We start from the raw sequence: 12,302 nt of genomic DNA, 5'->3' as shown, positions 1-12,302 counted from the left end.
TCTTCCCATTTTTCACCATGTTGATGAGTTACTGAGGTATTTTCTGTAGTGAAGCTTTGAGCATGTTGGTACTTTTGGGATTAAATGAAAAACCATGAAACTCGTTGAAGCCGTGGCTGCATTTTATCAATGACCATATCTAAAACTAAAAAACTTAGCATGCTAAATTAATGCTTACTTTAATTCACCTCAAGGAAGCGTTTTGTAACATCATAACCTAAAATCTCAGTACATTTTATTGGTACTTTTTACACTAACAGAAACTACAAAGAGAAAGGAAAAGGCGCACGTGGTTTTCAATTATTTAAAAAAAATTTAAAATAAGAGAAACATGCGTTTCTTTCCTGCCCCCTTTACTCAATGCACCACGATAAAATCCAGTCTTCCAATAAGTAAATAGAGTCACCATGTGCAGTTAAAAAGTTAGCTGCGCTAGCTTCAAAGCATGAATGATTAGCATTAGTCCTGCTAACGCTAAAGCGCTATACTGTCCTGGTGCTAACGCGCTAATTTCAAGCATGTTTCAGAAGCTTTGTTTCCATTGAGCATATAATTGTGACAATTATAATCATGAAAATTTATTCACTTAATGGAAACACGCCACATAAAAAAGAAAATCATGTTTTTCTATGAAAATGTTTTGCACTAGTAGAATAGCCGAATCTTCTGAGATCAAAAGTCAAAATTCTTTTTTTTTTTTTACTTTTATGTATTATATGTCCGAGTAGAAAATACAATACATAAGTGAACATGAGGGTTAAAGAGAAAAACTTCAGAATTTTGGAGAAAAGTCAGATTTTTAAATTATTTTTTCCCAGTGGCCATAATCCTCTTCTGTAAAAAACTAAACAGTTTGAGACCAATCCTCCTCCTTTCCTTTATGAATCCATGAGCAGAACTTTTTTCTGATCATAAAAACGTATTTAAGTAACTTTCACTTAAAATAACATTTAATTAGACACGTTTTGCTTTTATTTGAGTAACATTTTACATCTGTAACTTGAAGTAAAATGTGAGGAAAGTAACTCTTCTTTTGCATCTTCTTTTACACTAAAGTCGGTTTCTGGTTCTGTTCTGTTAGTGATTATATGTGTTTTAAGCCAGTGACTGAAAAAGGACGATAAATCAGTAAACCTATGAAAAATGTTTCTTTAATCCAGTAAAACTGTGTACAAACTGTCTCTAAAAAATATAATCCAACTTTTCCTCCCACAGGATGTTAAGGTCACTTTTCCATTGACCCTTGTGATCACCAAAAGAAAACCTGCACACAGAAACGTTTGCATGAATCATCTGCGTTACGTTTGTTTTTAAAGAAACTAAAGAACAGTTTTCCAGAGATGTTAGCTCCGCTCTCTGCAGCTCTGTTAGTCGTGGCGGTCTGCCCAACCAATTATCAAAAGCCTCTAATTAGTTAAGTAAAGAAAACTGCGGACTCTCATCAGCGTCCGGTTGTGACCTCCGATAACTCAGTAGCCGACAGCTCCTGTCCTGTAATGGGCCGAGACTCTCCCACGGCTGCTGGGGAAACATTCTCACACTGTGGGAGCAACTCTGGGTAAAATCTGAGCCAGAATGAAGTCACAGATTTATCCTCACTGCTGTGAAAATGTTTCTGAATTATTACTGGATAATACCGTGTTCTGGCTTCTTTTTTAGCAGCTTGGTTTCCTGGCAGGGGCTGCACAGTGGCGCAGTTGGTAGAGCTGTTGCCTTGCAGCATGAAGGTTCTGGGTTCGATTCCCGGCCCCAGTCTTTCTGCATGGAGTTTGCATGTTCTCCCTGTGCATGGTGGGTTTTCTCCAGGTACTCCGGTTTCCTCCTACAGTCCAAAAACATGACTGTCAGGTTAATTGGCCTCTCCAAATTGCCCCTAGGTGTGAGTGTGTGTGTGCATGGTTGTATGTCTCTGTGTTGCCCTGCGACAGACTGGCGACCTGTCCAGGGTGACCCCGCCTCTCATCCGGAACGTTAGCTGGAGAGGCACCAGCAACCCTCCCGACCCCACTGAGGGACAAGGGTGAAAGAAAATGGATGGATGGATGGTTTCCTGGCAAAAATGTCTTGTCTTTTGAACAAAGTCCTTAAATGAGTTCAGAAGCCTGCACTGAAAATACTTTTTGCTCTAAGTTCTAGTGCAAATATCTTAGAAATAAGACTAAACTAACTTACAAGTAGCTTTTCAGCAAGATATGAGAGTTTATTTTAAGCCAGTAATTTCTTAATATTGGTGAAAAATGATTAGTTCTACTAGCAGATTGTTTCACTTAACAATAATACATTTTTCCTGTATTATAAGTGAAACAATCTACCAGTGTAACTAATACTTTTTCATCAATATTTAGGAATTATTTACTTAAAACAAATTCCTATATCTTGCTGAAAAGTTACTTGTAATGTTTTGTCTTACATTACAAGTAACTGTAAGACAGTATTTTTGTCTTGCAACAAGACAAAAATACTTAGTTAAATTATGTGAGTTTTCCTTAATCCAAAATCAGTTCTGATGAAAATAAGCTGGAGAAACTACAATAAATAGAAAAATTAAGGAACATTTCTCCAGAGAATCTGAAACTAAAATATCGATCTTACCAGGCTAGTATTGATCCAGCACTGATGCAGACTTGGTATCGATATTATCGATATTTTGGACCAATCCGCTCACCTTTACTGTACGAAGAGAAGCATAGAACAAGGTGCTGGTTTTTATCAGGCAACTAAAAGCCAGATCTGTGTCAAAAAACAGAATTATCCAGATAAAACAAACAAATTCAGCTTTTAGAATCACTTGAGCTCAAAAGTCTTCGTTCCACATGCACAAAGTGAACTTTATCCCCGCAAACAACGAGCTGCCTGTTCAGGCCTGATCTCTGGTTTCTCTTAAAAGTACATTAAAGACAGCGACACGCTTTGGCGCCCTGTCCGGAGTTTGTTTGCTTGTTTGTTTTTAAAGAACAGTAAAGGTTGTTCTTGTTGGGCGTGAAAGAATCGCTTGTTGAACGCGTTTCGTTGCAGATGTAGATGAGTGTCAGGAGGCTGATGCTCGTCCAGCGGCGGACCTGCAGGAACACCTTCGGCAGCTTCGCTTGCGTCTGCAGTGACGGCTTCGTCATGGGAAGTCTGCAGGGATCAGTGGAGTGTCGAGGTACAACGTCATAAACACCAACATAACTTAAAAAATATATCATTTATTATTTATTTCTGTCAGCCTCTAACAACCTCAGTTTTGACAGCATGAACATATTATTTTTAAATTATGGAATTTGCTCTGATGTTGTTTAAGAAAAGTATTTTTAAAGGTAAACATTTACAATTCCTTTCTTTCTTAATAAAGGGAGAAAAAAATAAAATAAATTAGCCTTTCATTGCAGTTGCATCATCTTATAAACCTTTAATTTGATTACATTTATTCAGCGTATGTAAAATATTTGCACATTAACATATTTTATTAAGAAAATCGCTTTTGGCACCATTTTGGACTACGTACAAACTTTTACTGACCTTTTGTTTTTTTTCTCTCAAGGTCATTCAGTCCTTTCCACTGATTTTTTTATTTTATTTAATTAATTTATTTATTTATTTTACAATTTTTGTTCTGGGACTTGATAAATGTAATCTTTTGCATAAATTTAACAATTTCTGTGTTAATTTGGTCACGTGCAAGCTAAGGATTATAAAGAACTAACTAATGTTTTTAAATATAGACATATTAACAAATGTATGTCTTTGTTGTTTTTCAAATTTTGATAGGCAATAATTTTATTTAACTTCTACCTTTAGCTTAATTTATATCTACATCCTTTTTTTTTTTTACATCAACATCCCATAGAAGACGTTTACATTCTCTTTTTACAAAGGTTTTAAGTTTTAATTTGTTTTGAAATGTAAACTGAAAGTTTCCTTTTTTTAAAAAGAAAAAATCTTCATTTATCATTATTTACGTCTCTAAATAAGTTTTATTTAGCAGTTCCAGTTGTTTTCCTTCACCAACTGTAGGAATGAGCAAACTAAGAATAGGGCAGAAACAACCATCCATCCATTTTCTTTCACCCTTGTCCCTCAGTGGGGTTGGGAGGGTTGCTGGTTCCTCTCCAGCTAACGTTCCGGGCGAGAGGCGGGGTCACCCTGGACAGGTTGCCAGTCTGTCGCAGGGCAACACAGAGACACACAGGACAAACAACCATGCACACACACACACTCTCACACAAAGGACTTTGCATGTTCACAGGGAGAACATGCAAAGTCCATGCAGAAAGACCCCAGGCTGGGAATTGAACCCAGAACCTTCTTGCTGCAAGGCAACAGCTCTACCAACTGCGCCACTGTGCAGCCACTGGGCAGAAACAATTAATCAAATAAATCATGATTCATTTTTAATCAAAATATTTGTCAACTAATTTATCAATCGACTAATCGTTAACTGGAGGGTACAGACTAACAAAATAAAAGTTCTCAAATGAAAGATTTTTACATGTTATGTGAGGTGACATTAAATACATGTTTATTTTAAGGTTTTTCAAACTTACATTTAAAAAGATTCCCAATGAATATGTATTTAATCTGCAGGTTTTGCCCCAATTACACAGCAATTATTTTCAATTTGTCTGTATGTTTTCTTTAGCAAATGATTCATTGCTATAATATTGGATGATTGCAGCACACAAAGCAAATCTCACACCAGGGTTTCAAAGTCGATGATCAACAATTGTTTGGCGGGAGCTTTTCCTGGCGATCCCTCTTCAGAATCAAACCAGAAATGTCGAGATGACCGCCAGCGCTGCAGCTTTCGCTCACATCACATTCAGATGTGTTTGACATCAGGCCTGTAAAAAGACTGAAATGATCAGAGCGCGTCCCCAGATGTTCACCTCATCTGCGCTCACTGGCAGGGAGAGTGATCCTGTGAAGAAGAGCTTGGCAGCGGAGAATCCGGAGAGACCGTGTTTATTTGACGGCTCACCCACTCGGCTCTGGGATCGGCCACCAGCTCTTTCTGTTTTCATCTTCAACCAGAGCTCTGCTGAGTTATCTCTCCAACAGGATCCGCAGCAGGCGGTTCTGGACGGCTTTGCTCTTTCCGTTTTAACTAGTATTAAAGTGCAAAGCAGCTTTTCTGTGAAAAGGATGAATGACCATAACACAAAGTCTGTTTTCTTAATATTTAATTCAAGTTCATTAGTTCATCAGTTCATTATTCAAATTAGTTTAAAGGTGGCCTATTATGCTTCTTTGAACAGGTTTCATCACATTTATTGCACAAATTAAAACTAATATCTTATATAATTAGATTTCAGTTCTGCCTATTTTCAGCTGTTTTAGGGCGTCCTGTCTCTTTAAAGCCAAATACTCTGCTGCTGGCCACGCCCTCACGGAAATAGTTGCAAACAGATGTGCAATGATACAACCATACATCTTTGAAAAGTATAAGTAGGGCCTCCTGCACAGCCAACAAGAATGCAGCATTTTAATCTCATTATTTTATGACTTTATTCTTGTAAATGTTTTTTTTATTTCATTTTCTTATAGTGAGCCTAATACGCCGTCGTAGCTTGTAAGAGAAGTATAAAGAATTTCTGGTTTCGATCGAGTCGCCCCTTTGTGTTTTTAAGTGCGTAATTAATTCATTGCTCTTTTTGTCCCAAAGATAAAGACGAGTGTCTCGTTGGAGAGCAGAGCTGCAGCCGCCACGCTCGGTGCATCAACACCCAGGGCTCGTACTCGTGTCTGTGTTTAGAAGACCATTATGGAAACGGACGGTCCTGCTGGCCCAGCAGAGCGCCACTGTCCAAGGCGGCCATGTTCCTCACCTGCAAACTGTCCAAACGGACCAGACCCGAACACACCGTGTTCTTCTAGAGCTGCTTTTTAGAACCAACACTCCTCCAGTTAAACAGAAATAAATTACATGCTATAATACAGACCTAAAACAATAATAAATTTAGGCTGAACTGAATCATAATACAACTTAAAATTTACATTTACTGGGAGTTTTGTTTTAATCTAACAGTGGGTGTGTTCACACCTGGCACATTTGGTCCCATTTAAATGGACCAGAGTTTGTTTCCCCTGTTGGTTTGGACCTTTTGTGTAAATACACTTCAGCGAATCCTGGTGTGGACCAAAGAAACAAACACGAGCAAAGCTTAAAACGATCAAAAACTGTAAGATGTTGGGACACAAGAGTCTCTGTCTCCCAGTGAAACCAGTTTTACTTCAGCATGGAATGGAAGGGGGTTGATTAGGAAGAGAAAAACCCACTGAAAACAAGTTTTAGGGTGTTAAAAATGTTGCAGCTGCCCATGTTAGCCAGAGAAAACACTTCTGGAGAAAAATGCAGTAGTCAGACGAGGGAAAGGTTGAGGTATGTTAGTTTGAATGACACTGTACCAGCACGGTGGTGGCTGCATTGTGATGCGGGACTGTTTGCATTGCACAAAGTGGGTGGACTAACTTGATAAGGAGACTAAATATTGGAGGGAATATATGTTTACATTTGATCCTGTAAAGATAAGTTTGACCAAGTGCAAATGCAAATTTCCTGATTTGTTAAATTTCTTTTCTCATCCTAACCCCCACAAAAAGTTATAAAAGCCTAAAATGAATATGACATTCATGTGAATGTTGAGGGAAAGCAAACCTCTGACTGGAATTGTTTTAATAGAGAACTTTTTTGGGTTAATCTGATATATTTAGCTGTTTTTCAGGTTTATAATCAGTGTTTTCCCTCCTTCAGCCTCCTTTATGATCCCACCTGGACGTTAAAGAACCTGCTGGAGGTTTTTCCAACTATGGAGTCACAAATATGACACGCACCATTGATAATTTATGCTATCTTAGCTTTAATTTGGTTTTGCATGACTTTAACCCTCATAATTTGTTAATAAAAGGCTGACCTCTGCTGGATAGATAAAGGAAAATAATGTTTGTTGCAATCCTCTTAATTTCCAATAAGCAAAGGCAAAAACTAAATCCTGAAAACGAGGCTGGAACAGATGCGGCGCTCTCGTTGGCGCTGCAGAACAGACAGTTGTTTTCATATCTCAGTGTTTATCCACCAGCCTTGGCTTTATTTTATGCCTGAGGGGGAATGTTTTCAGACCCACTGAGTCACATGCAGGGCAGACTACCACACAGCAAGAGAGCACAGACAGGTCAGACCAACCAAATACCAGGAATCCTGTCTGTCAGCAGCTGTCTGCAGACCTCTTCCTGCATTGGGAGAGCTGCAGGAGGGGAAATTGAAGTTTGTTTTTGATGTTTCCCCTTGGTCAATTTCAAGTTTCCTTCCCGACGATTACGTCCGTGACCCCAGGAGAGAGAGAGGGGTCGCGGTGCTTGGAGATAATAACTGTAATGAGAGGAGATGATGGTAGAGGGCACTGTGTGTTGTGTCCTTCAGTTGTAGTCCTTTGATGCGCTGAGGGAGTCGGGTTTGTAGTGAGAACAAGCAGCTGCTGCCTGCTGAAGGGCCCTGCCACTGACCCCATTCATCCCAGCAGCAGGTGTCACACCGAGTCCCCGCCTCGGCCGCACGCACACACACACACACACACACGCTCACACACGTGCACACCGGCGTGGAAAAAAGCACCCGCGCGCTAAACGAGTGTGTGCGTGTGACTGTGAGTGAGGGGTTTCGGGGCGGAGGGGGGACCTGGAACTACTTACCGAGAACAAAGAGGGAAATCAGGAAAAAATGCAGCCTCTTAGAATAAATCTCACCACAATGCCGAGAAAAATCCCCAACCTCACCCCCAGAAACACAAGAAAAACCTGGTTTCTCTCTTTTCAAAGCAGTCAAAAGTGTCTTACAAAAGCAGAAATAGAAAACATTTTGGATAAAAGGATCCAGGCCCCCTCTCTGAAAGGGACCTCACACCAAGTTGTGTGTAATTCCAACCAGAAACTGGTTTATTTAGCAAAAAAAAATAATAAGATTTAATGCCAAAGCACTTAGGCTGCACATAAAGGACAACAAGGGGTGTACTGAGTTGAGTACGGGTGTAAAACAGGGGAAATTTTTTTTTGTGTTATTTTCCGCTTCTCTGTTTATGCAAAACATGAGATGTCATCCGGGAACCATGGAGGCGCCGGGCCGAGTGACCTCTGCAGGGGAGAAAAACGAAGAAAACCGTAAACATGTCAGAGGAATTCAGGCGAATCAAAGCCTCGACTTACCTGAGATAAAAGCCAATCAACATTTTCACCCAAAGGAGAGCAAAGGAGAGAGGGAGACGCTGACAAGTGCACCACAGTCAGTGACAATACGTCGGAGGAGATGCTCGGAACAACCGTGCCACCCACGTTGCTGGAAGGCAGAGCTTTCAAAACGCCACCACTGAGCTGTAAAACAACCAAAACCCCTGTCTCCCCCATACTGTCCTTTTCACTTGAGCTTGAATCTTTTCCGAAAGCTAATTCTCGCATTATGCTCCCATTTGGAGCCCATTCCCTCCGAGACACGATCCCAGAGAGAGGTGAAACACCCAGTACTGTTTCCATGAATGAATTAAATCAAGCCAAAACTTGAACCCTTTGGTATTTCAAATTATAAATCACGTTAGGAGAGTCCGCAGAAGGAGGTCGACAAACTCTCCCGCCTGCATGCAAACACAGCTAAGCGCATCGGTTCTAGTGTTATATCATCATCCCCTTGCATTTACAAATCTGTGTTTAAAAGCACAACATTGAAAAGGATATCATTTGTTTCGCTGCAGAAATGAAAGTAGAATCACATCACGGCAGCGAGTAACTCATTATTCCCAATTATGCCACGGGGATCGTTGAAGGCTGCTGATTAGCTTAAACGCAGCAATGTCCTCTCCGTCACTTTTAAATCGCATTATGGGCGAGAAACACGTGTGAATCCCAGTTTTTCACTGTGATGCTGACATGAAAAGAGCTTGTGGGCGCCCACACTCAATGAATTTCAGCTTAGGTGGAAAAAAAATATGAAATTGCTGCAAAAGCACTAAAACTGACCAAGGATTTTTGGTCTAGTTTCTATAAATGTCTTAGTTCACTTGAAAATAAAACGGATAACTATCATACAAGTGGCTTTTCAACACAATGAGCTTATTTTAAGTCAGTAGTTTGTGAATATTGACGAAACAGTTCTAGTCATAAATGAACATTTTAGCTTATAATATGGGAAATATGTGTCACTGGCAGATTATTTTACATATAAAGCGATTATTGACTTAAAACAAGCTCCTATTTCTTGCCAAAAAGTTACTTGTACGTTAGTTTTGAGTCGTGAATCTCTGCAGCTCCTCCAGAGTGACAGTGGGCCTCTTGGCTGCTTCTCCATGCCCAGTCTGTCTGCATCCGGATTGACCAGAGCTCTGTGAGACGGTTAAAGATTGGAGAATTGTTTTAAAGTAAATTCAGGTTCACCAAGTCAAAAGATGCAAAGCTTGCTCATACCTCAGGCCGGCTCTGCTCAGTGTGCATCTCTTTCTTTTCCAGTTTCATCAAGAACTTTGGAGACAATTTAGGTTTGGACTGTTTTTTCTCACGCTTATTTTTTCTAGCAGAAAGTTTAAACTGCTCTTTGCTCAGAGGTGAGATGCATTTTTACAACCTTCCTGATTTGCTTCAAATCTCCGTTTTGTCACACTTTTTGTTAATTTACCTTCAACTCTTTTTCAGTGTTTCAACAGACGGATGTCTTGCTGGTTTCAAGCTTCCCATCGATCAGCCAGCTGCCACAGCTTCTTATGATTAGCAAGCATTCACTTTGAATTGGAGGCTTAGTGGAACAAATAAACCTGCGTGAGTTTATTAATAGATTCCAGATTTTATTCTTCTACTTTCTCTGAATAAATGCGATTGATTTCCATTCAGTTTATTTAAATGGCACAGAAATTGTTGTTTCAAGACAAACAAATCCAAGTTATAGTCAGAAACATGTAAGTTAAATTCCAAAGCGATGACGGATTCAAATAAAATTTCATATGTTCCCTTTTGGTCCTGGTTATCTGTTAGGAAAACATTTTTCTATGTAAAGAAAACCAGGCGATTGTATCGAGAAAATGATTTTGCAGCAATTCCTCCTCCTTAAACAAACGTTTGGTGACTGTTGATTGCAGCGAGTTGTTAATTTTGCAAGAACTCCCACAACAAGCATGCATGTGGAGACTGTGGAAAGAAAAATAAAAGTCGTGTAATGGTAGCAGTCTCTTCTTTCTGTTTGGTTTTTGTTTTTGTAAAGAATCCTTTGTGATTAAATTTCTTCTGATGGTTTTGGTGAGGTAGCAGCCAAACTTCTTGCACTTCCTTGTTTATTTTATATGAGAGAGATTCAGCCAATCCATCAAATTACAATTTTAATCTTTCTATTTCCTTTTCTTTGACCTTTTCTATTGTCTCAGACAGGAACGTACATTACGAGATAAAAGCAGCGACCCGACCTGCGCCCGATTCGGTCTTGGTATCAGAGAAGTGCGGCAGTGTTTGAGGGATTATCCACAGTCGAACAGGAAAGATTTGCAGCTAATCTTTATTGGAATGCCCACTGAAGAAAAGGTGAGGGGAAGTGTTTGGGACCAAAGGTTCGTTCCTCCTGGAAGCTGGTACTCACAGCGGTCAGGGCTAAACGATGCCTGAGTCCGTTTACAGCTTCTTCCCTCTTACAGAATCAGGGAACTGAAGTCATGTGCTGTCTTGGATTTGAAACAAAGAAAAGATTTTATTGCATTAAAAGCTGCGGTGTGTAACTTTTATGATTTTTTTTTTTTTAATGCTATCACTATGTTATGAGCTTATAATATGAGACAGATTATGTATGAAGAGATCGAGCTCCTCCACCTTCTCCCAGTCAAAGTGCTGTCAATCAGGCTTGTTTACACGCTGCTAAATGTTCTAATGATTTAGAAACAACTTATTGTTCCAGCAAAACTGTTTATCTGCTGCCATTGTAGGCTACATGCAAAAAAACTAAACCTTACCAAGTACTTCCGGCCTTATTTCTAGGACAAACATAGTACACTTGAAATGAGACAAAGCTAACTTACAAGTAACTTTTCAGCAAGATATAGAACTTTTTTTGAGGAAATAATTCCTTAGTATAGATGAAAAAGTATTAGTTTCACTGGAGCTTTATTTCACTTATGACAAAACATGTATTACATGCTACAAGTGAAATAATCTGCCAGTGAAACTAATATTTTTAAGTGTTCAAAAACCACCCAGTTGGTTTTGGCAATGAGTTCATGGTTTTTTTGTTTGTCTGGAAAATGAGCCATTTCAAAAACATCCGGAATCTAACACCACAAGTCAGCAGGCACTGTCCCTCACCAACCACAGCAAAGCACAGCCTCGTAACCTAGCAACCATAGTGGAGCTCAGTCCACCACCTAGCAACCCAAGCGGAGTTCCAGCACATTTGGTCAGCTGGTTTTACCGCTGTATGTGCTGTACAATGGCTGCTGGAAAAGACAAGTATTTTGTTATTGACTCACCATCCAGAAACCACTTGCTGCATTCTTGTTGGTTGTGCAGGAGGCTCCACTTCTGCTTTTTAAAGATATATAGGAGTTCAAAATAGGCAGAACTGATCAGACTAAAATCTTATTGAATTATTATTTATTTATTTTTTTTTTTTGCAAAAAAATGTGATGAACATGTTTTGTATAGGCCATAGACCTATCCTAACCTGTTCAAGGAAGAAAAACAAGCCTCCTTTAACTTATTTTTAGGAGGTTGAGAACAAGAACTGGACAGAAATGGGAGAAATTGTTGCCAAAGTGCAAAACAAAATACATGTACCTCATGCACAGCACTGTATGAGTGAAAGCAGCTTTCTATGAGGAAATAGGCACAAGTTTAATAAGAACCACGCTGGATGACTGCAAACAGCTGTCACTCTGGGGATGCATTCTTCCAGATGTCTGTTTTTCTTCCCCCTCTTTCTCTGCTGCTCATCAGATGTCTGGGACAGTTAAAGGAGAACAAGTTGGCAGCCAAACAGATATCCGAGAGGGTTCGGCCTTTTTTCCCCGACAGCCATCAGTGATCTCACAGAAACACCAGACGCAGGCTGTGCGATGCCTCCCCCCTCTAACGGCTCTGCCCGCTGGACACAGATTTCCAGCTGAGAAATGAAAAGTCTGTGTTCCGTCTAAAGGAAATTGTTTGAGTACTGTAGTGTTTAAATTACAACTTTGGAGATCCACTTTGACATCCAGCTGGAGATGTAAAACAAAAGCAATATTCAGTATTTACACTGTTCACTTATTCCAATTTCCACCCTTTAGGTTCGATGTGCTGCTAAGGAAGTGTATCAGTTTCTCGTTATATTC

The 12,302-nt window shown here is 39.7% G+C and overlaps 1 protein-coding gene across 1 annotated transcript; it reads left to right on the top strand.

Moving 5' to 3' along the window:
• Positions 1-2,952: 2,952 nt before the first annotated feature.
• On the top strand, positions 2,953-10,913 carry LOC103471254 (uncharacterized). The gene is made up of 2 exons (XM_008420144.2): positions 2,953-3,145; positions 5,645-10,913. Exons 1-2 carry the CDS (start codon positions 3,022-3,024, stop codon positions 5,854-5,856), a joined length of 336 nt encoding a protein of 111 aa, XP_008418366.1. The 5' UTR covers positions 2,953-3,021; the 3' UTR covers positions 5,857-10,913.
• The last annotated feature ends 1,389 nt before the right edge of the window (positions 10,914-12,302 follow it).

Source organism: Poecilia reticulata, chromosome 1, assembly GCF_904066995.2.
Source record: "Poecilia reticulata chromosome 1, P_reticulata-male-v2, whole genome shotgun sequence".
In the NCBI taxonomy this organism is placed as follows: domain Eukaryota; kingdom Metazoa; phylum Chordata; class Actinopteri; order Cyprinodontiformes; family Poeciliidae; genus Poecilia; species Poecilia reticulata.
Note: the sequence above shows the minus strand (reverse complement) of the source record. Positions and strands in the feature narration are given on the sequence as shown.

Coding starts and splice junctions, on each gene's coding strand:
- LOC103471254 (XM_008420144.2), top strand. CDS start 3,022: ATGAGTGTCAGGAGGCTGATGCTCGTCCAGCGGCGGACCTGCAGGAAC. Junction 3,146..5,644: donor GGGATCAGTGGAGTGTCGAG/GTACAACGTCAT, acceptor TTTGTCCCAAAG/ATAAAGACGAGTGTCTCGTT.